Raw genomic sequence first — 25,428 nt, forward strand, 5'->3', positions numbered from 1 at the left:
GTAGTGGCAATAGAGGACAGCCTTGTCTGGTTGCAGTTCTAAGTGGAAAAGATTTCAGTTTTACTCTATTCAGTATAATATTATCCATGGGTTTGTCGTAGATGGCTTTCATCAGTTTAATAAATGTGCCACCCATGCCTATGTTCTTAAGTTTCTAATTAGAAAAGGATGCTGGATTTTATTGAATGCTTTTTCTGCATCTGTTGAGAGGATTGTATAGTCTTTGTTTTTGCTCCTGTTGATATGGTAAATTACATTTATGGACTTGCATATGTTAAACCGAGCCTTGCATCCATGGGATAAAACCTACTTGATTTATGATGAATGATTTTTTTAATGAGTAGCTATGATTTATTGGCTAGGATTTTATTGAGAATGTTTGCATGTATATTTATTATTGAAACTGGTCTGAAGTTCTCCTTTTTAGTTGTGTCTTTTCCTGGTTTTAGTATCAGGGTGATATTTGCTTCATAGCATGTGTTGGGGAAGATTCCTTCCTTCTCAATTTTTTGGAATAATTTCTGCAGCATAGGTATAAGCTCTTCTTTGAAGGTTTGATAGAATTCTGGTGTGAAACCATCTAGACCAGGGCATTTTTTTGTTCAAAGATTTTTTTATTGTTTCTTCGATCTCAGTTCTTGAAATCAATCTGTTCAAGAGATCTATTTCTTCTTGGTTAAGTCTAGGGAGAGGGTGTGATTTCAGGTATTGATCCATATCCTCCACATTGTCAAATTACTGGGCATGGAGTTTCCTCTAGTACTCAGAGATGGTTTTTTGTATCTCTGTGGCATCTGTTGTTATTTTCCCTTTATCAATTCTGATTGAGGTTATTAGAAATTTTACTTTTCTGTTTCTAGTTAATCTGGCCAAAGGTTTATTGATTTTATTAATTTTTTTCAAAAAACCAACTATTTGTTTTGTTAATTTCTGGATGATTCTTTTTTTTTCAATTTCATTAATCTCTGATTTAATTTTGATCATTTCTTTTTTACTGCTGGGTTTGGGATTAGATTGCTATTATTTTTCCAATTCCATAAGATGAGTTTGTGGATGCACCCTCTTTCTGTTTTGCGAATGTAAGTATCTAATACAATAAATTTCCTTCTTAAAACTGCTTTTGCTCCTATCCCATAGGCTTTGGAATTCATGTTTTCATTGTTGTTATGTTTGAGGAATTTAATGATTTCATCTTTTATCTCTTCCTGAACCCAACTGTCATTCAGCATGAAGTTGTTTAATTTCCATGTCTTTGTGTGGGGATGAACGTTTTTGTTGGAGTAGAGTTCCACTTTTATATCCTTGTGGTCTGAGAAGATACAAGATATAATTTCTATTCTTTTAATTTTGCTCAGGTTTGATTTGTATCGTAGGATGTGGTCTATTTTGGAGTATGTACCAGGGGCTGATGAGAAAAATGTATATTCTTTAGCTTCCAGATGGTGTATTCTGTATATGTCTATGAATCCCATTTGTTCTAGGATCACATTTAAGTCCTTTGTATCTTTGTTTTGTTTCTATTGAGAGGATGTGTCCTGTTCTGTCAGAGGGGTGTTAAAGTCCCTGGCTATAATGGTGTTACGGGATATCATATTGTCAGACCCATCAAGTTCTGCTTTATCTGGGACCATTTAAGTTGGGTGCATAAAGATTTAAAATTGAGATGTCTTCTTGTTGACCAGTTGTTGCCCAGTATAAAGTGTCCATATTTGTCTTTCTTAGCTTTAGTTGATTTAAATCTGCTTATATCTGAAAATTTAAGATTACAACCCCTCCTTTCTTCTGATTTCCATGCTTGAAAACCTGTTTTCCATCCCTTATCCCTGAGTCTTGAATGTCCTTCAAGGCTAGGTGTGTCTCCTTGAGACAGCATACGGATGGCTTGTGCCTTCTTACCTAGTCAGGCAGCCTGTGCCTCTTCAGTGGTGAATTCAGTCCATTGACATTTATTGAGAGAATTGGTAAGTGTGGTAGAGTTCTATTCATCTTATTTTGTGAAAGTCAGTTATGTAGTTTTATCCTTTGTGCCATTGTGGAAGCTAAATTTATTTATTTATTTTAGCTTCTGGGTGTTTACTTTGGTGGTGGTCCATTGTAATGGTCAGTGTTGAGAATAGGTCTAAGTATTGCCTATAGAGCTGGTCTTATTGTGGCAAATTTCCTCAGTGTTCATATATCCCCAAAAGATTTGATTTCTCCATCAATTTTTTTTTCTCCATTAATTTTGAAGCTTAGTTTAGCAGGATACAGAATTCTGGGCTGAAAATTGTTTTGCTTCAAAATGTTGAAGGTGGATGACCATGCTCTTCTGGCTTAGAAGGTTTCAGTTAAAAATTCTGCTGTCATCCTAAATCGCTCTGCCTCTGTAGGTCAGTGGCACTTATTCCTAGCTGCTTGCAGAATTTTCTCTTTTATCTTGACTTTGGACAGGTTCATTACAATGTGTCTTGGAGAACCTGTGTTTAAGTTAAGATGACCCAGGGTTCAATATCCATCTGAAAGGAGTGTGTGGGGATCTTTAGTAAAACTTGGGAAGTTTTCATTTATGATCGTCTCCAGTAGGTCTTCCATTCCTTTGGGACAATCTTCTTCCCCTTCAGAAGTCTGTATTATTCATATTTTGAATGCTTTGTGGAGTCTCGTAGTTCTCTAAGCACCTGTTCTGCTTTCTCCCTCTTCTTTTCTACCTCTTTACGTGGGTTAACATGAAAACTTTATCCTCTAGCTCTGAAGTTCTTTCTTCTCCATGGTCTAATCTATTTTTGATACTTTCCACTGCATCTGTACATTCTCTAATTGTCTCCTTCATTTCCTTCAGCTCCACCATATCCTTTCTATATTCTATGTCTCTCATTTTACTTTTGGTTCTGTCTTTCCATTTTCTTGTCCATTCCTTTTATTATCTTTATCATCTATTTTTTGAATTCCCTTTCTGTCAAATCCATTAATTCTTTATAGGTGGAGTCTTTTGTAGTAGCTCCCTCATGGTCCCTTGGGGAGGTTCCTCTGTTTTGGTTTTTCATGTTGCCCAAGTTTTTCTGTTGTTTCCTCCTCATGTGTTCTTTCTTCTTGTTCACCTCCTTGTCCTCCTTTTTCCTTCTTGCTTCTTCCTTTGGTTCAAATTACCTCATCTCAGAGCTAAGGAGTCAGATTTCCACAGGTCTGGATCACAGGCTGTATCCAGCTCACCATCTCCTCACTGTGCTCCCTGAGCTACGACTCTGGGTAAGATCCCCACACCAAGTATGGCTGGGTTCTCTCTTTCCCCAGTCATACTAGGAGAGCTCAGCTGCAGGATCCTTTAGTTCCACCATCTTGCTCCACCCCTATTTATATAATTTTAAAGTAAAATTGCTTAATTTTTATATCAGAAAGGATGAGCCAGCCACCAAAATTGGAAAATAGACTTTTGTATTTGGAATTGGAGATTGTTTACCTCTAGCATATTCTGATTGAAAGCAACTCAGTTACAACCTAGAAAAATATCCACATTAATATTAATAATTGTAGGCATTAAAAGAGATAATTAAAATAATTGCAGGCATTGGTGTGATGTTTGTAGAGAAGACATTTTACAAAGGGAATTCTTAAACTTTTCAGTGATACTGGCAAAATCTGGCCACTCTCCTTAGGCTGCTGGGATATCATCACACATTCACTACAGGGGGGGAGTTCAGCTTTCACAAACCTCCAAAGTCATTGAGCAGACCATTGTAAGTGAAAAATTAAGGAAGTAATAAATAATGAGTTAGAAGATTAAAAAAAAACAATGGCTTGCCTAGTTATCCAGTAATAATGGCAAATAATATTAAGATCTCTTTGGTTACTTAGGTGGGGAAGAGAGCAGATACTCATGCTCATCCTGTCCTTGAGAATAAAATGGGTTCTTCTAATATAATCCAAACAGAATTTGCTTATGCTGAGGGTAATTAATTAAGCTGCTTAGCCCCCATGGTTATAACAGATACTGATGGATTATTCCACTGAATTAATTTAAATGTAGCTTGAGAGATATGATGATAGCATTAAGAGATTGCTTTCTCACTACATAACCTGGCTAGTATTTGAGCATTTTAAGAGGCTGAAGCATCAATTGTTAGAAGGTCTGCAAATGTCCACATGTTACACAGCCCTGGTTTATGTCAAAACATGAATCCCATGTACAATCAAGTGAAAAAACCACTCCCCAGGCCTGAAGAGCCCTTCTAGAAATATCATAGTTCCATTTAAAATACAGACTATTTTTTCAAGTAAGAACATAATAGAAAGACCTATATTAAAATCTGTTTTCCTACTAACTATTTATGAAGTGCTACTTCTAGAAGCTTAGGGTAAATGTTTGTTTTTTTCTTTGCAATGAGATCTAATTATAAAATTATATTCTGGTCATTCTGGTAGTGCTTCCTTAGAATGTGCAACATAGGAAAAGAAACTTAAAGGTGATAGCATGATATTGAGAAGAGAGAAAGTATCAAATGCTACTTCAGAACACCTTGTCACTTTCCAATTGGGGGGATGGAGGAAGAGGATTGGATATGCTAATCTAATTGAATTTCTTTGTCAGCAGTACTTGAAGCAATTCCAGCAAGATGCAAATTGCATCTATGTTTAAAGATTCTTCAACCATCCTCACAAACCTTAAATTTCACTTAACTCTAACCTGCCTAGTTAAGAATTTCTCCTTCATCACTAAGTAAATCATTTGAGTTACTTTATAAGACACTGTTCTTTAGTTTTGACCTAGCTAGTCATCACCATCTTCATCTTTAAATAGGTTCTTTTTTTTTTTTTAATGGTGGAGATTTACAATTGGCTTGAAAAACAGTCAATTCTCAGAAAACTTTTTTCAAAATAATTTTTCTCTTTTTAAGTGCATTTCTTCTTCTTTGTCTTCATCTGTTTTTTTTTTAGACAGTTTCACTCTGTCACCTTGGTAGAGTGCTGTGGATACAATGCCTGGCTAGTCTTTTGGAGATGAGGTTTCAATCTTCCTCAGGCTGGTCTTGAACTTGTGAGCTGAAGCAATCCACCTGCCTCGGCTCTCCGAGAGTGCTAAGATTACAGGCATGAGCCCTGCACCCAGCTTTAAGTGCATTTCAAACCCAAATAAAAACCATTATGTTTTTATTCTCTGCTCTATCTTTTGCCCATTAACCAACATAAGCAAAAAGGGCTACTGTAGCAGTTTCTTTTTGTGTGTGTGTGTGTGTGATTTTTTTTTTTTTTTGGCCGGGGCTGGGTTTGAACCCGCCACCTCCAGCATATGGGACCGGTGCCCTACTCCTTGAGCCACAGGCGCCGCCCTGCTATAGCAGTTTCAAAGGGTCCCTTTCCTTTCCTTTCATTAGCTCCATGGTTTTCTGTGAACAAACATTAAGTTCCCTCAACCAAAAGAAAAGAAAATACCAAATTAGATTCCTTCTGTTACTGTGTCTTCACATTTCCATAGTGTACTTAGCAAACATCTTTCATGAGAACAGAAGACAAAAGCAACAGAAAGTAACATACACAGAGACCCTATCCCATGGGACCTTCCTTCCTTTTCCATGTTAGAATTCCTTGTTGGTTTTCACAGGTACAAGACACTTCCTTTATCCTGTGTATCGTGGTGATACAGCCAGAAATACCTGTCAGACAGCTGAAGAACCTCAACACGGCTCCCAGCAGCAAGCTGCTGTACCACCGGCTGGACCTGCTGGGCCAGCCCGCTGCCTGCCTGCACTTCAAGCAGCTGGCCACTCTAGGTGAGCCGCAGCTTCCTCATGCCCTTACTCCTGGCAGCTCACCATTCACATTGGTTGAAACCCACCCACTGTGACCCCCACCTTCCCGGAAAGATACTGACTGCCCACAACATTGGGAGGTTTGGAGGTACACACATAAAGGGGATCTGAAGCCTTGCCTTGGGTCAGAGGGTCCCAACAGCCGCCAAGAAGAGGATTTGTGTGCAGTGATTTAGGCAGCGTAGGCTTTCAGAAGAAGCCATTGAGGACGTGGGGGAGACAGGACAGGGCAGGGGTGAGGGCAGACCAGTGTGGTGTCAGGTGCGGTTATAACTCAACCTGGTCTTGCAGCAGAACTCTGGAGTATAAATCACACCCCAGGGCTGCCCATACTCAAGGACTTAAGAACTCAGCTTTCTTAGGGTCAGTCACTGGTGACTTTCAGTTTTTTGCTAGTGCTGGGCAAAGACTGTCCGTGAAGAGAGTCACAGGCACAGCCCATTAATGGTAAGTACACAGAGGGGGCTTTAAGGTAGGTGAATGGGTAGAAAAACAGTAAACAGAAGCTCTGCCTCTGCCTAATAATTGACTTCTTTTTCCAGATCAAGAAGGCTGGTCAGCCAGACGTGGTGGCTTGTGCCTATAATCCCAGCACTCTGGGAAGCCGAGTCAGGAAGATCCTTTGAGCTCAGGAGTTTTAGACCAGCCTGAGCAAGAGTGAGACCCCGTCCTTACTAAAAAGAGAAACATGAGCTGGGTATTTTAGAGTCCCTGGAGTCCCAGCTACTCAGGAGGCTGAGGCAGAAGGATCCCTTGAGCTCAGGAGTTTGAGGTTGCTGTGAGCTATGATGCCACAGCACTCTAGCCTGGGTGACAATGAAACTCTTATCTCAAAAAAAAAAAAAAAGAATCTATGTAGCAAACCAACAGTAATTTACTACAAGTCCCTATCTTCAGAAGGGCTTAGGAATAGGCAAATAATTAAAAGGAAGCAAAAAAGAGGTGACATTTTTATGTACTAGATGATTTCATTCATCATCTGAGTTGAGATGAGGACATTGGGTTTACCAGGGAGAGTTTTCCCCAGACAGCACTGAAGATAGCAAAGCTGAGGAGCGGCTCTGGCACCTCTAGTCTGCCATGTGCCAGGCCCCCACAAGGCCCGGGGGGTGTGCTATCAGCGCCATGGTCCACTCAAGGTACAATGGGGCAGATTACTCTCCTCTTCACTGTGGGAAAGACAGTTTTTAAAAAGTTAATAACTAAGAATCATCAGACTGTTGGCAAACTGGCCAGAGGGACACAGGTGGGAGGAAAATCCACGTGAGAGGCTCAAGTTTGGGTCCCTGCCTTAAATTCCATCCCAGAGGACTCTGCCTGGACATCCTTGGTGGAGGGACCTTAGAATACACGCTCGTGAATCCACAGTCCCCACTGGACAGCATGAACTTACTGAGCCTCAGATTTTCTTTTCTTTGATTAATCCTTATTAATATAATAATAATCTCCCAGGATAGCCCATGGAGATATTATAAAATTAAATGAGAAATAATATTATCAGAAGCAACATTTTCTGGGCATAGCAGATTAGGTGATTCTGAGGATAACTGAAATTCCTGAATGGAACACAATCCTGGATTAAAACCTCCTTAGAAAGCATCAAAGGGCCAGCATGAGAGTGGGAAATTGCTGGGCCAGGACCCAGAGAGGAAAGCCAGCACTCAAAACCACTTTTGCAGAGACATATTTACTAATCCAGAAGAAACACCTGTGAGATTAAACTGTGCTTTTGGTGGCTTCGTAGACTAGAAAGAGAGGCAAAACTCAGATCCAGAGTCTACAAAAGGCAAACTCCCATGCCTCCCCAAATATACAGAGACTCTAGAGACTACATCTTTAGAATAAGAGGGAGCTAGCTGTAAATAAATCAGGCCTTCACTTGGGATTCCTATCATCTGAGTGAAATGGCACAATCACAGGCTAGCAGAATACCCAAGTTGCACGGTGCCAGGTCCTGGTTCCTCACAGGGACTGCACCACCAGCTCCCAGCCTCATCTTCAAGTGTGGTGCCCAACAGAATTCAGCAGCCTTATGGGGAAGAATGCCTGTTCCTGCAAGCCTCAGCCTATTCCTCAGATTGGACAAAGAAGTCCAGACTGGGAAATAAAACCCCGCCTGCGAGAGTGATCAGAGGGCGAGAGTGACCCCCAGAAGTAAAGGAGCTCAGATCCACGATCATGCATTCTAGAACTTTTAAAAACAATGGTAGAAAACCTCAAAGATTAATACTTAGTGGTCTGTTTCATTCATGGTGGGGATTTTATCTTAAATAGGAAACGGGTGTTTTGTTTGATAGGACCAATAATTAAATATGTACACGTTAACCACTCGTTTCCACGGCCTTTGTTTATGTCAAGTTTGTCTGTGAGAATAATTTTTGATTTGGTTTTTGTTTTGCTTCCACTGTTCCGTCTTTCTCTCTTCTTAAATAACACAAATGTGAGTAACGGTAGTCACCACTCACCATCATCCCATGAACTTAACTCTTGCTCCACTCTGTAAATTTGGTGCTATTGCTTCCGCGCTTTACAGGTGAGACAGATGTGACCTATGTCCCAGCTCGCCTGGTGTCCCTCCTGAGCACTCAGGGTGCTGTGCGCGGGCCCAGGACAGTGTGAGGGTCCCACATCCTCCATTCGTGCTTGTCTGTGTGTGTCCCTGTCCTGGTTCACTCTGGGCACATGAGCCCCTGGAGGGAGAGATGTGGCACTTTCCTTCTCCCAGTCTCTTTGTCTCCTCGTGGGTGGTGGGTGGTGCTCAGCCTGTCGCTGACAGCTGAGATGGAGTCACTGCGTCCTCAGGCCTGCTGTGTTTGCTTCTCAGAAAGCCCGACCGTCATGCTGTCTGCTGGCAGCTTCTCCTCCCCCTACGAACACCTCAGCCAGCCTGAGACCAAGCGCATGGTGGAGCACTACACCGCCTACCTCAGTGACAACACCCGCCTCATAGCCAACCCAGGACTCAAGGTGGGTGCTGGGCGGGCCGCCCGCTGGAGAGCAGAGGCATCACACATGCTAGGCAGCACTGACCCTTCTGAGGGACTAAGAAGCCCTTGAGTCTCGGGAAGAATGTGCTGGGGGCTCCCCAGGTCGGGGTCTGACCTAGAGACCAGTCACACCTTCCCAGCCCCATCTTTCCCAGGGAAGGGAAGCGGGGCGTCCCTGCTGCTGAGATAGATGCAGTTTAAGGAGCAAAGATTTCCCAGGGGCTCTTTAGTGACTCACTGTAGGACATGTCTTCTTGAACTCAGAAAGCCTGACTGGGTGGAAACAGAGTGACCACACATTGCTGGGTATATTTTTGTGAGTTTTGTTTCCACCAAGTTGGGCTGCATCCATCTGTTGCAGAACGATTTTTAAGTAACTGGGCTTGGCTTCTCTGCAGTGGAGCCTGCCAGCAGCCCACTCTCTCTGTGTGAGTTTTGAAGGTCCCTGCTATGTCCCGCTTTGTTTCCCCAGTTCTCTGTCAGAAATGAAGTGATGGCCACCAGCCACGTCACAGACGAATGGATGACACAGATGGAAATGAGCAGCCTGAACACGTACATTGTCCGCCGTTACATAGCAACGCCCAATGGCGTCCTCAGGATCTACCCTGGTTCCCTCATGGACAAAGCATTTGATCCCACTAGGAGACAATGGTGAGTTTTAGGGGCTTCCAGTATCAAAGCCTTCCCCAAATCCTGGAGAGCTGTGACAAATACATATCATAAAGCAACTTCAGGGAGTCATACTCTAAAAGATACTTCCTTGATCTTGTGAAAATGTTTCTCAATAGTATTTTTTTAATGTAGCATTAACGACAGCTGTGTGTATGGGTTTTTTGTATCTACAGGGTTTTTATATCTTCATTGAAATTTTGAGACTAAAATGCCTTACAAGTCACCATTTGGATTCCTAGTGGTTTGTTTGATTTCCGCATTGTGCAAAGTGTGTTCATTTTACTGCACATGACTGGGATACCAAATTACAGCTCACATATGCTGTGAAAAATGAACACATATAAATTCAGAAACATTCTTTTAAGCTTAATTTTACTCTGATTTTCCTAAACAAAAACTAGCCAGGCGCTGTAGAACAGGGTACAACTTGGGCGTAAGAGCAGAAATTCTAGTCTTGCTCTGAGCAGCTGCTGAGCCTCCCACAAGTTAGGTGTTCTTGACGCCTCCTCCCCCCCACCAGCAGTCCAGAATGCATTTTTAATGTGCCAAACTGTATTTTGTTTCTGCTTCATTAATCTCTTTTATTTTAGTCTCTAAAACTGGAGTGTCCAATCTTTTTTCTTCTCTGTCACACATTAGAAGAAGAGGGCCACACAGTAAATAACCGACACTAATAAGAGCTGATGAGCAAAAAAAGGCCTGTGCATACTTTTTGTGATATCTGACACCAGAGATAAGCTACACAGGCCTAAAATTATCTGCCTGTGGCCCACAGTCCTCAGATTCAATACCCATGCTAGAGCCTAAAACATCTATACTATAGAACTTGGTAAAAGTCCAGATATATGCTGAGTCCTTTTTTTTTTTTTTTGCAGTTTTTTGCCGGGGCTGGGTTTGAACCTGCCATCTCCAGCATGTGAGGTCGGTGCCCTACTCCTTTGAGCCACAGGCGCCACCCTTTTTTTTTGGAGATAGTGTCTTGCTCCATTTCCCAGGCTAGCTTATTGTGGTGGGCTTCAGAGACCCTCCTACTTCAGCCTCCCACATAGCTGGGACCCCTGGTGTGAGCTGCCACACCTGGCTAGTTTTTGTGATTTTTGTAGAGATGGAGTCTCGTTCTTGCTCTGGCTAGTACCTGCTTTTAAAAGAGGACCCACTGTCTGAAATTACTTCTTTTCAAGGGATCCTTTCAGATTTGAATCTAACATAAGCCCAGTTTGTAATAAGTATTTGTAGAGTTACAAGCTCACTTTCATGGGTAGGAATTGCAAAAATTGTGCAAGTCGAAGATGATGTGACTCTTTGGCCCCGCAGGTATCTCCACGCGGTAGCTAACCCAGGACTGATTTCCTTGACTGGCCCTTACTTAGATGTAGGAGGAGCCGGCTACGTGGTAACAATCAGTCACACAGTTCACTCTTCCAGGTAACATTTCAATTAATGTTTTAGTTTTTTCTTAAATGTATCAAGGACATGTCGAAAGTTAAGATAGAAGAGCAGACAGCAAGTTTAGGAGCAGAAGCCTAACCTTTGAGGTGAGGTTGCTGCTCTGCTGTGAGCCCCGGAACCCCCTCCTTCAGGACGTGGGTAAGAGTGAGTAACAGGGCACATAGGCCTGACCTGGGCAGCTGTGATGAGGTTTATGAAGAAGAAAGAAGCTTTGGAGTCAATAGAACAGTTTGTAGAATGCAAGTCTGACAATGTTTTCTCACACAAAGGAGCAATTTTATTGGAGAGAAAAGTGCCAAGATATCAGATTTATTACCTCCTAGTGTTTGGATCTAACTCTTTAAAAAACAACAAACAACTAATATAATACTAAAGTTTGTGAAACTGTCTCTTGAGAAATGTAAAGGCTTTTTGGTGAAAATGAATTTTACTGGAATGCTGTATCAATGTCGCTGTAAATATATTTAGAGTGCTTTTTTATTTCTTGCTTTTGAGGTTTTAGTACTATTGTACTGTCAGCAAAATGCTAGGTGGGAAGGCAAGTTGCCCACATCATTTTAATCCCTTCATTACAAATAGCTGGGTTTTTTCCTTGCAACCAAGAAACACCATATTTTGACTAGTAGTTGCAATGATGCCCTAAAATCTAAGGACATAGACATTCTAGCTTGACTTTGTGCTTCCCACGGTGCTCCTTCAGTGTCAAGTAACTGACATTCACTGGAATTCCTCCAACGCAAGCTCCCTGGGAGCAAGGACTGGGAGTCCGACCCCCATGGGACTTCGGCACCATGGCCCGTGTCTCTGTGGATGGTGGGGCCTGTCACCCTGCCCACTCCTTGCCGGGTCTCCAGTGCTGGCAGCTGCTCCCATAATATATATATTTCACATATAAACAAATAAACACTCATTTAGATTTAGAACAAAGTCCTCAGTGTTCTCACTAACTGCCCATCTGTGGGGCAGACACCTGTTAACATCTGACTGGTAATACTTGTCCCTCCTGTGTGCTCTAATCGTAGAGGAGACAGCGGTCACCTGGGTCTTTGATTACAACAAAATGAGTCAGAACTTGCCTCTTAAAGACATGGGAATAATAGTGGAGGTCTTAGCTCTTGGGGGCCCCCTGAGTACCCCTCACCGGGCAGTTCCCCTCTGCACAGCACTATTTCTATTCCGGAGGATAGGGAGGGGCAGATGTTTTATGCTCGTACACAGGCTTTTGTTGGGGGTTGGATGGGTGGGAGAATTCTGATTTGGTTTATCTACAAGCATTTATCATTGTCAGTCCAAATGAAAATATTGGAAATGTAAATTTTCAAGTTAGAAAGGAGGTGGAGACCGTAAGTTGAATCCTACCTCCCCTCGGTGTTCACTGTGTGGTCTTGGCCAAATTACCTGTTCTCCTTCAGTTTTCTGAAAACGATAAGCCTAATAAGATTGTTATAAGGAATAATGAAGGGTTTGCCATTTTTTCTTTTGATATTTATAAAGAAATTAGGCAGGTAGCTGATGGTAAGTAATGGGCTCTCAGAAAGTTCCATGTTGGGTAAAATCTCAACCACGAGAGTGCAGACTTCACTAGCCAAGTAACCCAGGCCTGGCTGATTAGCAAGGAGCAGATTAAAAGGAACAAGAGGGAGAAAAGGGAACCAGGGTCAGGTGAGGAGTCCACACTTCTGCCACACTTAGCAATTTCTTGAAATGTGTTTTCCCTGAAAGAGCAATGAATTCGTTCTTAGACCATGCCTGAGAGCACAGCCTTACCCTTCAGGGGTTTTCCAGCATAACTTCTGATGAGGCGTTTACTTGCAAAGCACTATGAACACACACCCTCATTCCACCCCAACAGTGGCTTTACAGAGTAGGTGCTGCAATTGTTCCCATTACCAGAGGAGAAAACTAAAGCTTAGGAAGGTTGAACAGCAATCCCGAGGCCACTGGGTGAGAGCTGACTCCAACCCTGCCTGATTCCAGGCAGGTGGCCTGAGCCAGACAGGTAGCACCGCACTGTGCCCGGCTCCTCTCTCCCTGACGCTCCTCCTGGGAGCAGCACTGGAGAAGGGCTGTCTCAGTGCAGTGTGAGCTGTGCTGTCGGTGGGGTCAGCCTTAGTGTTGCCAAAGAGAGCTACAGCAGAGGTTGTTGCTGGTGGGTTTTGACAGCCTTATGCCGAGATCTGAGTATCATTGCGTAGGGAATGAAGGAAATAATGGGGACTTGAGCAGGCTCTCTGTCTGCAGGCCTGTTGCGAATAACCCTGCACCCTCCCTTCCACCTGACATCTCTGTACCCAGACAGTCCTACCACCCTGAACACTTGTAATATCAGGGGTACCAGCCAGATTTCACAGCTGGTCAAGTTTTAGGCCACTCTTATTTAGAAAGTCTTAACATTTTGTCACATAACCTGTATGTTATGTTAGTCCCTTAGTTGATTGTTTGGGCATCAGGGGAAGTGGGGGGAACAGTGTGAACATATTCTGACACCAAGCAGCACATCTACAATTTGAATGTAGCCCCCTTTGCACATGCTGTGCCTCGTGTGCTCACCAGTCTTTTCACATCCAGCACACAGCTGTCTTCGGGACACACCGTGGCTGTGATGGGCATTGACTTCACGCTCAGATACTTCTACAAAGTTCTCATGGATCTGCTCCCCGTGTGCAACCAGGATGGCGGCAACAAGATAAGGTCAGCCCTTGACAGATACTGCCCTGTACAAAGTTGCTCGACTGTGTGGGAACCAAAGTTATGGTCAGGACCCAAGCTGAGTCTGTGGCCTGTGCGTGCGGTTAGGGATGTTTCTGTCCTTTCTTTCTCTTTCCCTTTCCTAAGATGCACCTGTTTGCGGTTTAGACAAGCAGGCAGAGCACACAACAAGGACAGGGACTGCAGCACAGAAGATGCTAAAAGCTTTTGTTTCCCTAGAAGTCAGTAATTAGAGGTTTCCCATAGCTCTCATACTGGCAAGACTGGAGGGGATTCTTGGGTCACACTTTTGATGTTAATTTGGTCATTAGACTGAAGTCTTTGGTAAATTTTCAGCTGCTTAGACTGCTCCTATACAGTCCCCCAGAAACAGCCTCGTAGAACCAAAAGTCTTTGCCTCCTGCATTTAAAAAAAAGCATGTCTGATCAAAGCAAGGATGTTCCCTTGATTCAACACAGGCTGCTTTTTAAAACAGCTTTCTTAGTTCCGTCTGATGGTCCAGACTTCAAGTCGTTGACTTGGGGGGAAATGTAGGGTTCCTGGCAAGCTGATATGACTAATTCAGGAAAGCACAGCAGAGCCTAGTGTTGGACGGACGGTTCTGGCTTTACTTACTGCCTCTGTCAATTAGCGTGGTGCTCACCCTCACGCTTGGTCTCACTTTCCCATAGTACAGAACAATGAGATACTTTGAGAGAGAAAGGCCACATTCACATGACTTTTATTACAATATATTGCTCTATTTTATTATAATGTTTTGTAGTTAATCTCTTGGTGTGTCAATTTTGTGAATTAAACTTTATCATAGTCATGTGTGTTTAAGGAAAAACATAGTCTATGTAGGTTTCAGTGCTATCCACAACTTCAGGAATCTATGTGGACTCTTGGGAGATGAATCCCCACAGGTAAGGAGGAAAACTGTACATTTTTACATATCCTCTGAGTGTTGTTTTTTGTGTGTGCATGTCATGGAGAAGAGGAGTTGTGTGGTTTACTTAGTTTGTTGATATAAATGTTCAAGTCTATTTTCTTTAGAATCTGCCTCCCCAGAAAAAAAGAACAAACTTTCCATTCCTAGTCCTTGCCAAAGATCTGTGAGCCCGTCCTACTTAAACTGGGTGGGTATGTTCTATGTGAACTGTGGAACTGATCGCAGAATCCAGTGTACCTGTCACCTTCACCTGTACCCCAGGTGACCCACCGCCTCAGGAATAATGTGTCAGTCTCCCCGCCTGCCAGCACTACTTCATTTTCTCAAGAGTTTATTGAGCCCTGAGATAAATGCAATTCGTTTCTCTGAGCGAGGTAAATGCTCTCTGAACATGTTAAAAAACAGCTTATGTGAAAGAGGGACATGGCTTGTCTGGCTGCAGGTGCTTCATAATGGAGGACAGGGGCTACCTGGTGGCCCACCCGACCCTCATCGACCCCAAGGGACACGCGCCTGTGGAGCAGCAGCACATCACCCACAAGGTACCCATCGCGACACCGCGAGGCCGGCTCCCAGCCCCTGCCGCTCTTCACGGCTCGTGTCTTCTGTTCTCCTTGGCCTTGGCAGGAGCCCCTGGTAGCAAACGACATCCTCAACCACCCCAACTTCGTGAAGAAGAACCTTTGCAACAGCTTTAGTGACAGGACGGTCCAGAGGTTCTACAGGTTCAACACCAGCCTGGTGGTGAGTCGGCTCCTTAGCTCGTCTCCATCCCATCACAGAATGTGAACGGAGCAACAGTTCACGTCTGAGTATCATTTCCGCCTGTTCCATTGCCTGAGCATTGCCTGAGATTGGTAGGAGCAGACGGGTTTTAGTCCTGTTCCCAATTTGACAGTAGTGGGATGGGAAGCCCCAAGAAGAAAAATGAATCTTTTAAGGTCTCACGGGTGGTATTACTTTATGTTGGTTTTGCATGTTGAAAGACTCACCTGGCCTAAGCCCTTCGCCACATCTGTTGCAGTCTGCCCACCATACTCCTGTCCCACCTGCCTGGGGAGACCACAAGGTCTCTTCAATTCCTGAGGCCAAGTAGGTCAGGTCTTGATCATCTTCCCTGTCAGATGGGGCCTGTCCTGTAAATCATCCAAGAGTAGCTTCTTGTTCTAGCTTAGGGTGTTCTGTATAATTTGAGTTGTTGCAAATACCTGGTTATAGCTGAAGATCTTAAGGACATTCTTAGTAATTTGTAAATAATCCTAGTTAGGAAGAAACTAAAATGGGGCATGACAACTAACATTCAAAAGTTATTCATGGAAGTTTTTTGTTTGGAGTAGACATTTACATGAGTCATTAAATGTGCAATTAAAAATTAATTTTAGAGGGCAGTGCCTGTGGCTCAAAGGAGAAGGGCGCCGGCCTCATATGCCAGAGGTGGTGGGTCAGCCAAAAAAACAAAAAAATAATTTTAGATATGTACTTGGTTAAATTGAAAATCCTAACCTGAGTATCAAAAAGTTGATTGCAAAAAGCAATTGGTGAAAGAGAGGAGTTTAAAAACTGAATATATTAATAGAATAGTGTGTTTAAAGGAAGGGAAGACCTTACTAGCCTGTCCAGGCCCCAAACTGTTTAAGCACCACTTTCTTTGAAGGGGGGGGGGGGGGGAATATTGACAGATGAGGTTGCCAGGAAGGCTCATTCTGTGTCTCTGCCCTTTGTGCAGTGGCTTATAGAGTCTTTAGCAGACACAGCCAGGATACTTAGAAACTTTTGAAAAAGGCAAATTTTAATTGAACATGAAATAGAATAATTTAATGCCCAAGTTATCCCCACATGGAAGTGGGGCATTCCTGGTCTTGGAGCAGACTAGATGCTGAGCCTATTACTGTTTATCTGATAGGGGGTGGGCAATCCACATAGAGCTTTAAAAACCCACTTACAACAGGACTTCAGAGTTAGGCTTATCTCCCCACACATAAGCGTTGGAGGAATGGCCTGGAAACTAGCATGGGTGAAATATTTTGCCTAGTGTGTGACGTGCATGTGGAGAGTGGGTAGACCCATTATCACTTTTGAGCCTTTGGTTTTCTAACGTGGTAAACAAATTTGGTGAGTCAGGAAGCTTGCTATCATAGTTCTTAATTATACAAAGAAGAAAGGATGCTTGCCTTAATTGGATTGTTTAATTATTCTGGAAACTGGCCTCTTAAAGAGGCTTTGGGTTTTTTTAAATGTTATTATTCTAGGAGAAAAGTGAGACTCAAGTAAGGCAAATGTATGTTTCGTGGTTAATTAGGTTTGCCTTTGAGTAAAATTTAAAATATTCTTTACCTGAAAATCACTTCTTGAAGTTTTCGTGTTTATGATACGTGTTTTTTTAAAACAGCTATAAAAATTTAAATTTGTGTAAGTGGAGATAAAAGAATATATAATATGTATACAACTATTAAATGATAATTATCTCTGAGTAGGATTATGAGTAATTTTTAGATTGTACATTTTTTTTTTTTTTGAGACAGAGTCTCATTATGTTGCCCTTGGTAGAGTGCTGTAGCATCACAGCCCACAGCAACCTGAAACTCTTGGGTTTAAGGGATTCTCTTGCTTCAGCCTCCCAAGTAACTGGGACTACAGGCACCTGTTACAACGCCCGGCTTTTTTTTTTTTTTTTTTTTGGTTGCAGTTGTCGTTGTTTAGCTGGTCAGGGCCAGATTTGAACCCGCCAGCCTTGGTGTATGTGGCTGGCGCTGTAAACACTGTGCTATGGGCGCCGAGTCAGCTTCTACATTTTTAACAGTGTGTATGTGCATGTATTTGTATTTTAACAATGACTTCTGTAATCAGAAAGAAAGTTTTATGTCAAGGTATTTTCTGCAGGTGGCTGGAGGATTATTTTTACCAAGGTAAGCCTGCATCTTCGCTCTGCTGTCCGTCACTTCTGACACCTTGGTTGCTCTGTAGGGAGATTTGACGAACCTCGTGCATGGCAGCCACTGTTCCAAGTACAGGCTGGCAAGGATCCCGGGGACCAACGCATTTGTGGGCATTGTCAACGAGACCTGTGATGCTCTCGCCTTCTGTGCCTGCAGCATGGTGGACCGCCTGTGTCTCAACTGTCACCGGTAAAGATGAACTGAACATTTCTCTACTCATCACATGCTTTACATTTGAACTGACACAAGGCATTTTGAAGTGGCGTCTGCAAAATAGACAAGAGGTACCAGGGTGTCCTGAAAGAAAGGCAGCCCCATCACAAAGGCATCCAGAGCTGTGCTGTCTGCAACATCTAGGCCCACAGAGCAGTGTATTGAGGCCAACTGTGCACTCGGACCTCCATAACTGCTTTGTTACTGTCCTTTTAAACTAGCTCAGGGCTTCTTATTCTTCCTCCCCATGTACATTACACAGTTTGTCACCAAACCTCCTTATAGTAACTTTCTTTCTGCTTTGCAGGATGGAACAAAACGAATGTGAATGTCCTTGTGAGTGCCCTCTAGAGGTCAACGAGTGCACTGGCAACCTCACCAACGCAGAAAACCGGTAAAAGCTTAACTGTTTATATACTGATATGCTCATGAGCATGCACACATCACAAATACCATGGGATCACTTATAGATCTGGGGGTTGGGATCTACAATGATGATTCATTTCAGTGATGAAACAGTTCAGTGAGCCAGATTCCAAATTCTTTAATACCATAAAATGATACTCACTTTGAGGTTAAATTTTAAATGCTATAAAAGTGTTAGCGTGTATGGGCCCACAAACAGAAATGTGAAGAAGTTACAATGTTTACTGAGTGCCTACTGTGTATCAGGCACTTAATACACCTTAAGTCTTTTTTTATTATTATTAATAAGTAACGCTGGGATAAATACACAGGCACTTTTCACATATTTGCATGTTTGATCATCTGTAACATAACATTATTTATTTATATCAGTGACAAATTTTAATACCAGTTAAATAAAATTGTAATAAATCCCTTCTCTAGAACCCAGAGAGTATCAGTGTGTTGTGTTATTCCTGTTGTACATACAGAGGAGCACTGCTGCTCAGAGTTGTTACAAATTGGCCCAAGGTCCCACTCAGTGGCAAAGCCAAGGCTTGCCCTGAGGGCTGTCTGGCTGCTGTTTGGAACGTGGGGTGGTGCTTTTCCTCACCTCCAGCCTTGTTCCCTGCACAGGAACCCAAGCTGTGAGGTTCACCAGGAGCCGGTGACATACACAGCTATGGACCCCGGCCTGCAGGACGCTCTGCACCAGTGTGTCAACAGCAGATGCAGGCAGCGGGCAGAGAGTGGGTAAGCAGGTCCTCATCAGTCTGTTCCACCTCAATTATTGTTCCCATTCTGGATGTTTTGGAAAGATACATTGGTTTTTCAAATCTGAAACTGATTTCCATAAGCCTTTTATCTACCAGATTAAATTGTTGTCCAGTTCCCAATTATTACAGCTACACAGCATTTGTAAGACATGTTAGTAGTCTCGTGTGGCTAGGAAAGGCTTTCTTGAAACCAAAGAAGCGTATGGGATGTGGTGTGAAGAGCCCATGGAATACAGAAACAGGCCCAGCACTCAGGGTTCTGTGTGTGAGCATGTTTTTTTGTTGGTTTTTTTTTTTTTTTTCTTTTGAGTCAGAGTCTTTTCTTGTCAGGGCTAGAATGGAATACAGTGGCATCAGCCTAACTCACTATAACCTCAAACTCCTGGGCTCTAGGGATCCTCCTGTCTCAGCCTCCCAAAGTGCTAGGACTACATCGAGAGCCCCTGTGCCCAGCCTCTATGTGTGATCTTTCAAAGCTCATTAATTTTCCTTCCTTTGGAAGCAGATCTGCTTCGTGGTAGTTTTGAGAAGTAAAAACTACTTGCCACTTGCTCCCTGCTCCCTCTCCACTCCCTGGGTGAGGGCAGGTGTTCTGGACTGGACCTCGTGGAGACTGGCTGCAGCAGGCTGAGTTGGGGTGTGACTGGTTTATTGCAGCTGCATGTTGCTATTGGTTAAGCAGTTAGTGTGTAGAAGGTTCAACCCGCCCTACTTTGGAGTATCGTTTATTTAGCAAAGGAAAGACGTGGCATCAGACTGCTTTAGTTCAGGGTATTATTCCATCACCCCAGGACAGTTAAGTCTGGGAAACACTGACACTGTACGTTCTTCCTTACTTTCTCTGGGATGCCATGCCGTTCTCTCTCTCCTTTTCTCCCCCACACCCCCATTTTCCCTCTCTCACTTCCTGCTATCGGTCGGCTCTCTCTGTCTCATCTCTTCCCCCAACTCTCTTCCCTTTCTCTGATATAAAATACTTATACTTTTATATCCTGAAAAAGAGAGTCAGAATGCACAGACTATAGTATAGTAAAGGCTCTGAGAAACCGTCAGGAGGGAGATCTGCATGACTGGCCTCGTATTCTCTAAACTTACTCATGAATTCCTTCTCCTTTTAAAAAATGACTACACACTGCTGGGCACGATGGCTCACGCCTGTAATCCCAGCACTCTGGGAGGCCCAGGTGGGTGGATCGCTTGAGCTCAGGAGTTCGAGACCAGCCTGAGCAAAAACCAGACCCTATTTCCATTAAAAATAGAAAAACCTAGTTGGGGCGTTGTGGGGGGTGCCTGTAATTTCAGTTACTCAGGAGGCCGAGCAGGAGGATCGCTTGAGCTAAGAGTTTGAGGTTGCTGTGAGCTCTGATGTCACAGCACTCTACCCAAGGTGATAGAGTGAGACTCTGTCTCAAAAAAAAAAAAAAAAAAAGACTACACACTGGGAGATGGTAGACTAAAGTGTAACAAACCTTGAAGCCATTTCCATTTTGTCTTTTAAGATGATTTTGAATAACCAACCATTAATCTATGATGTATGAGTATCATAATTTCATTTCTCTCTCTTCCAAGTTGTCGAGAGGCATAGAACGGTTCTCCCCTGGTGAACTGTTGTTATTCTTTTGGAAGGGAAGAAAACTGGTGTGTGTTGGAGACCTGAGGACTATCTGAAGATCAAGTGTGAGCCCCACCCGCTGCCTCCTGGGACATTAAGCTGTCTTTCTTGCAGGGACTGTTTCGGGGTGCTGGACTGTGAGTGGTGCATGGTAGACAGTGATGGGAAGACTCACCTGGACAAACCATACTGTGCGCCCCAGAAGGAGTGCTTTGGGGGGATCGTGGGAGCCAAAAGTCCCTATGTAGATGACATGGGGGCAATAGGTATGTCTGTTGGGAACCAGAATGATTTGATTCCTGAATATGTGTTTTCCTGCCTGTATACTAGAAAGTCTCAAAATAAATAATCTTCTGCCCAACTTTCCTGATTCCTTTGCCAGGAGTCTTTAGTTATAAAACCAAGGCAGAGCTGGCTAGATACTCTGTGCAGAGAGAGTGAGTGGCCAACTGTCCTGCCAAATTTTGCAGGCCTGGGACTCATTCCCATAAAGTCTGCTCTGAGAAGTATCAGGACTGGTTTCCGCGTGGCTGAACTCTGGACTATGTTGGGTGTTGGGGGAGGTGCTCAGAGCACAGGGTTGATGTGCAGGTGACCACGCACACCTTGTCCTGTGGCAGCCTTCACTCACCATGTTGCAAAGCAAGAGTCTGATGGCAACAAGACACTATTTAGGGCCTGAGGGTCCACAGAAGCCAGAGCTACCTAGTGCAGCTTGGCAGCCTAGAGTGGAGGATAAGGGTCCTAAAGGGGAGGATGCCCCTGCGATCAGTCTCCAAGACCTTGAAAGTGCTTCCAAGGAGACTAGAAAAAGCTCTGATACCTGAGCTTTTTTTTTTTTTTTTTTTTTTTTTTTTTAGTGCCTTTCTAAAATTAACACCAATTCCTAGTTCTCAGCTGGCAGCTGATTTCAAATATTTAAGCCTTTAGCTAATACCTTGATTTTTGATATCTCTTACATCAGCCTGTCTAGAAGTAAAGCCCATATGTGAGGAAGGGCTTTGAGCTGACATTGCCACTGAGCTAGGCAAGGGCATCATTGGGGTCACCAAGCTCCAAGAATCATTATAGATGCTGCTTAGAGCTTCCCGTCTGTAACATAGAGGTGGCATTTCAAAGGGAATCCACAAGCTTTGGGACTTGGTTTGTCAGGGCTAGAATGGAATACAGTGGCATCAGCCTAACTGATTGTCAGGCACATGTTTTTTGGACCTGGCACCACTGATCTTGGTTGGTTTGGCCCTGTGACCCCTGGAGAGGACCACGTGGCCCCTGCCTCAGCACTAGGGGGACCTTTTCTGTCTTTCAAGAGATGCTCCAGGGAGCCAGGACCCTGTAGCCTCTGGGTACTATGGTCTGAGTGGGTGTCATCCTCTGCTCTCTCGCCCTGGCCGTCAGCACCCTATATGTTCTTGTCTGCCCACCAGCCAACATCTGAGAACCAGAGGTTAAGTGGAGCCCCAACCCCCCCCCACACGCACATATATATGCACACACAGGCACATACATGTGCACACACATGCACAGGGCACACATATGTACACATGCACATGTGCACACATGCCCGCACACAAGCACACACACAGTCTGCAGGGCTCTGAGGATCCACAGCTTGGCAGCTGCTTCTATCCCCACCCACTCTGGGGCTGTTCCTCCCTGCCAACTACCACCACACACCCACCCCACCACCCATCACCTTCCACATTCGGGGCATCGTAACACAGAGCCTCTTTTTGTTCCTTCTCTGCAGGTGATGAGGTGATCACACTGAGCATGATCAAAAGCGCCCCAGTGGGCCCCGTGGCCGGAGGCATCATGGGCTGCATCATGGTGCTGGTGCTCGCCGTGTACGCCTATCGCCGCCAGACCCACCGTCGCAGCCACCAGCACATGTCCCCTCTGGCTGCCCAGGGTAAGCCCCATGGGTCCCAGAGCACACGGGGGCAGCAGCCCCCTAGGGCTGTTCCAGGTGGGAAGAACAAGGCCCCTGTGGAAATGGAAGGACAGTGCTACATTTGCTGTTTCTGCAGAGTCCCCAAAGCCTGGCTCTTTAGTAACTGAGTCTTACAGGTCCCACTCTGGTTCCCCAGAAAACCCCTAGACCCTCTACTCCTCACCACACTGGCTCTCAGAGGCCTCTGTTCCTATAATCACCAGTTGGAAGCTGGGATGCCGAGTGGGTTCTGCTTGTCCACACTGCCCTTGAAGCTGCATCAGAAATGCCCAGGTCACTGTTAGCAGGAACGTGAGCTGTGGTGGTGTGGCCACCTTTCATAGTGGAAATAAATGCACCATTTGCGTAATCAAGTTTCTTAAAGCAGGATAAGAGATTGAAGCCAAGTTCAAAGTGTTAATCTATAGTCAGGACCTCCAACTGAGAGCTTCAGTGGGGAATGTGCTCATCTGGTGGGAACTAAACCATTTAATGGTCAGGCCCGTGCTTCCTGAAGCCCCAGGCCCAGGGCAGTTCACCTGGCCTCTGTGGAGGTGAGGCTGATGGTCCTTATTCCCAGCCACTCGGCTCTAACCCTCTCAGGCAGTGATGTCAGGTTGATATTGGGCTGTTTCCTGTGCCACAGTCCTAAAGGGGGATTGTGGAGTGATTTAGTACAGGGACAATCACGAGGTGCTTGCCCCTTGGCCCAGTATGACCTGAGGGAGGATAACCTTCATCCCTGGCCTTTTAGAAGCTTTCGTGACACGGCCACAGCTTCAACCCCTTTCCTTCAGGTTCTGTACTTTAGTGGAGGATTGAACATCTGTTGGCCTCAATCAACTTCTTTCCTCCTCTTCCTTCAGAAATCAGTTTCAGGCACCTCCTTGATTGTTCCCTGCCTGCTCTTTGGATTCCTGCCCCCTCCTCCTTTAAGAAAAGGGAGGCCTGTGATTGCTCTTTCCACGACAGGATCCTGGAATGCTGTCATCCAGCCATCACCGCAGCGCTCAGCAGGGCATGAAAGCAGATGATTTTGTTTGATTAAATAATCATGTTTCTCTCTTTTTAATGCTGGTAGAAATGTCAGTGCGTATGTCCAACCTGGAGAACGACAGAGATGAAAGGGATGACGAGGGCCACGAGGACAGAGGCATCAGTGAGTACCTGGCCACCCACCGAGGGGCGTCAGCAGGGCCCATCCAAACACGTGTTCTTCCCCATGGCCTTTTGGCTTGTATTAAAATTCAGTATGCTTTGACACGGCGGGTGTTTCTTTTCTCTTCCTCGTTTGTTAGGAATAAGTGTAGGCCTATTTTTTTTTTTTTCCTTTTCCTTATTACTTTCCAACATGGTTTTTTTGTTTGTTTTGTTTTGTTTTGTATGAGACAGAGTCTCACTATGCTGCCCTGGGTAGAGTGCTATAGTGTCATAGCTCACAGCAACCTCCAACTCTTGGGCTTAAGTGATTCTCTTGCCTCAGCCTCCCAAGTAGCTGGGACTACAGGTGCCCACCTGAAGGCCCGGCTATTTTTTGGTTGTAGCTATCGTTGTTTGGCAGGTCCGGGCTGGGCTTGAACCTGCCAGCTCTGGTGTATGTGGCTGGTGCCCTACCCAGTTGAGCTGTAGGCACCGAGCCCCAACATAGTATTTTAAAAAGAGAAGTTCCAGGTATGTATTTTTTAATCCCTTAAATAGGTAGTACATATATCTGTAACATTTGGTTGGAAGAAAGAACATTTCTTTATTAAATGAAGAGTTCCAATAATGTTGAGCTACCCTGACCTCCAGCTACCTAGAGCACAGCTTCTGGATATAACTGAGCACCTCTCACTGCACTGGTTCTGAAATCAGCTCCCCTAATACTCAAATTTTTTTTTTTAAGACAGAGTTTCACTCTGTGTCACTGGGTAGAGTGCCCTGGTATTGTAGCTCACAGCAACCTCAAAATCCTGGGCTTAAGTGATCCTCCTGCCTCAGCCTCCCCAGTAGCTGGGAATATAAGGGTCTGCCACAACACCTCCCAAAGTAATGGGATTACAGGTGTGAGCTACCCTGCCTGGCATAATACTCAGAGTTTTTTAAAAATTATTTATTCTGGCTCTCCAAAGAAGAACTCCCCCATGTACAAATGAGCCCACTCAGAGCAAGTGTGCGTCAAACAGTGGAGACACTGTCCCAGCACTGACACTGCCTTTCCTTGGCTTCTCACAGTCAGCAACACGCGGTTCATAGCTGCAGTCATCGAGCGACACGCACACAGCCCAGAACGGAGGCGGCGCTACTGGGGCCGGTCAGGGACAGAGAGTGACCACGGTAAGGGCAGCTCTTGGCCTGGGGGCTGCAGGCCAGTGCTCACACCTGCCTCCCTCTCTCTTCCCTGGTCAGGGTTTCAGTAAACTCTCAGAGCCCGGAGCACTTGTGCTCATGTCCAGCACCAGGCACCATGAGAGGACCAATGGGCACACAGGTAACTTTCATCTGTTTTTCCATGAAGCAGGACTCATGTCATCTGAGTGGAAGCTGCTCTCCAGCCCACAGTTCTCAGTGGAGTTGGCATCCTCTTAGGGCCCACTGTCCAGCACGGGGCGAGACATCTGCATGCGAGGGCTTCCCAGGCATGGTGGGCAGGGTCTGCCATCCTCTCACATCCTCAGCCCTCCTTGTCTGGGAGGCTCAAAAGTGGTTTCACCAAAGAAGTGACATTTGCAGTGGGCCTGGAGGGATGGTTAAAGAGAAATTAGGGGCAAAGAGTATTAGAGCCAAAGAGACACACGTGTGCTCAGAGCTGTGCGTGACATGACGCTTGTGAAAGGTTCTCAGGCCAGTTGGGCTGAATGGTTTAGGGACACCAAGTGCTGAGGACCCCGTGACGGCTTCCAATCCTCCCCCAGATTCATGCTTCTCCTCATGACAGCTTCTGCTTCTGTCTGAGGTGTCCATGGTGCTGTTGTCACAAAGAGCAGCGATGTGACCAAGCGCGTGACATCGCTGCTGGGGCACCACAGAAGTGTAGCA

General features: G+C 44.6%; 1 protein-coding gene across 4 annotated transcripts in view; it reads left to right on the forward strand.

The window, feature by feature from the left end:
- CACHD1 (cache domain containing 1) overlaps positions 1–25,428 on the forward strand; it is a 217,843-nt gene that overhangs the window by 182,480 nt on the left and 9,935 nt on the right. For all 4 annotated transcript variants that reach the window (XM_053591667.1, XM_053591668.1, XM_053591669.1 and 1 more), the window contains 14 exons: positions 5,576–5,744; positions 8,608–8,750; positions 9,243–9,424; positions 10,760–10,870; positions 13,463–13,585; positions 14,978–15,077; positions 15,163–15,279; positions 17,500–17,660; positions 17,992–18,078; positions 18,726–18,842; positions 20,592–20,743; positions 22,228–22,389; positions 23,492–23,569; positions 24,625–24,726. In XM_053591667.1, coding sequence (XP_053447642.1) covers positions 5,576–5,744; positions 8,608–8,750; positions 9,243–9,424; positions 10,760–10,870; positions 13,463–13,585; positions 14,978–15,077; positions 15,163–15,279; positions 17,500–17,660; positions 17,992–18,078; positions 18,726–18,842; positions 20,592–20,743; positions 22,228–22,389; positions 23,492–23,569; positions 24,625–24,726 — 1,804 coding nt within the window. The remainder of the gene's footprint in view (positions 1–5,575; positions 5,745–8,607; positions 8,751–9,242; positions 9,425–10,759; positions 10,871–13,462; positions 13,586–14,977; positions 15,078–15,162; positions 15,280–17,499; positions 17,661–17,991; positions 18,079–18,725; positions 18,843–20,591; positions 20,744–22,227; positions 22,390–23,491; positions 23,570–24,624; positions 24,727–25,428) is intronic.

This window comes from Nycticebus coucang, chromosome 5, assembly GCF_027406575.1.
Source record: "Nycticebus coucang isolate mNycCou1 chromosome 5, mNycCou1.pri, whole genome shotgun sequence".
NCBI lineage: Eukaryota > Metazoa > Chordata > Mammalia > Primates > Lorisidae > Nycticebus > Nycticebus coucang.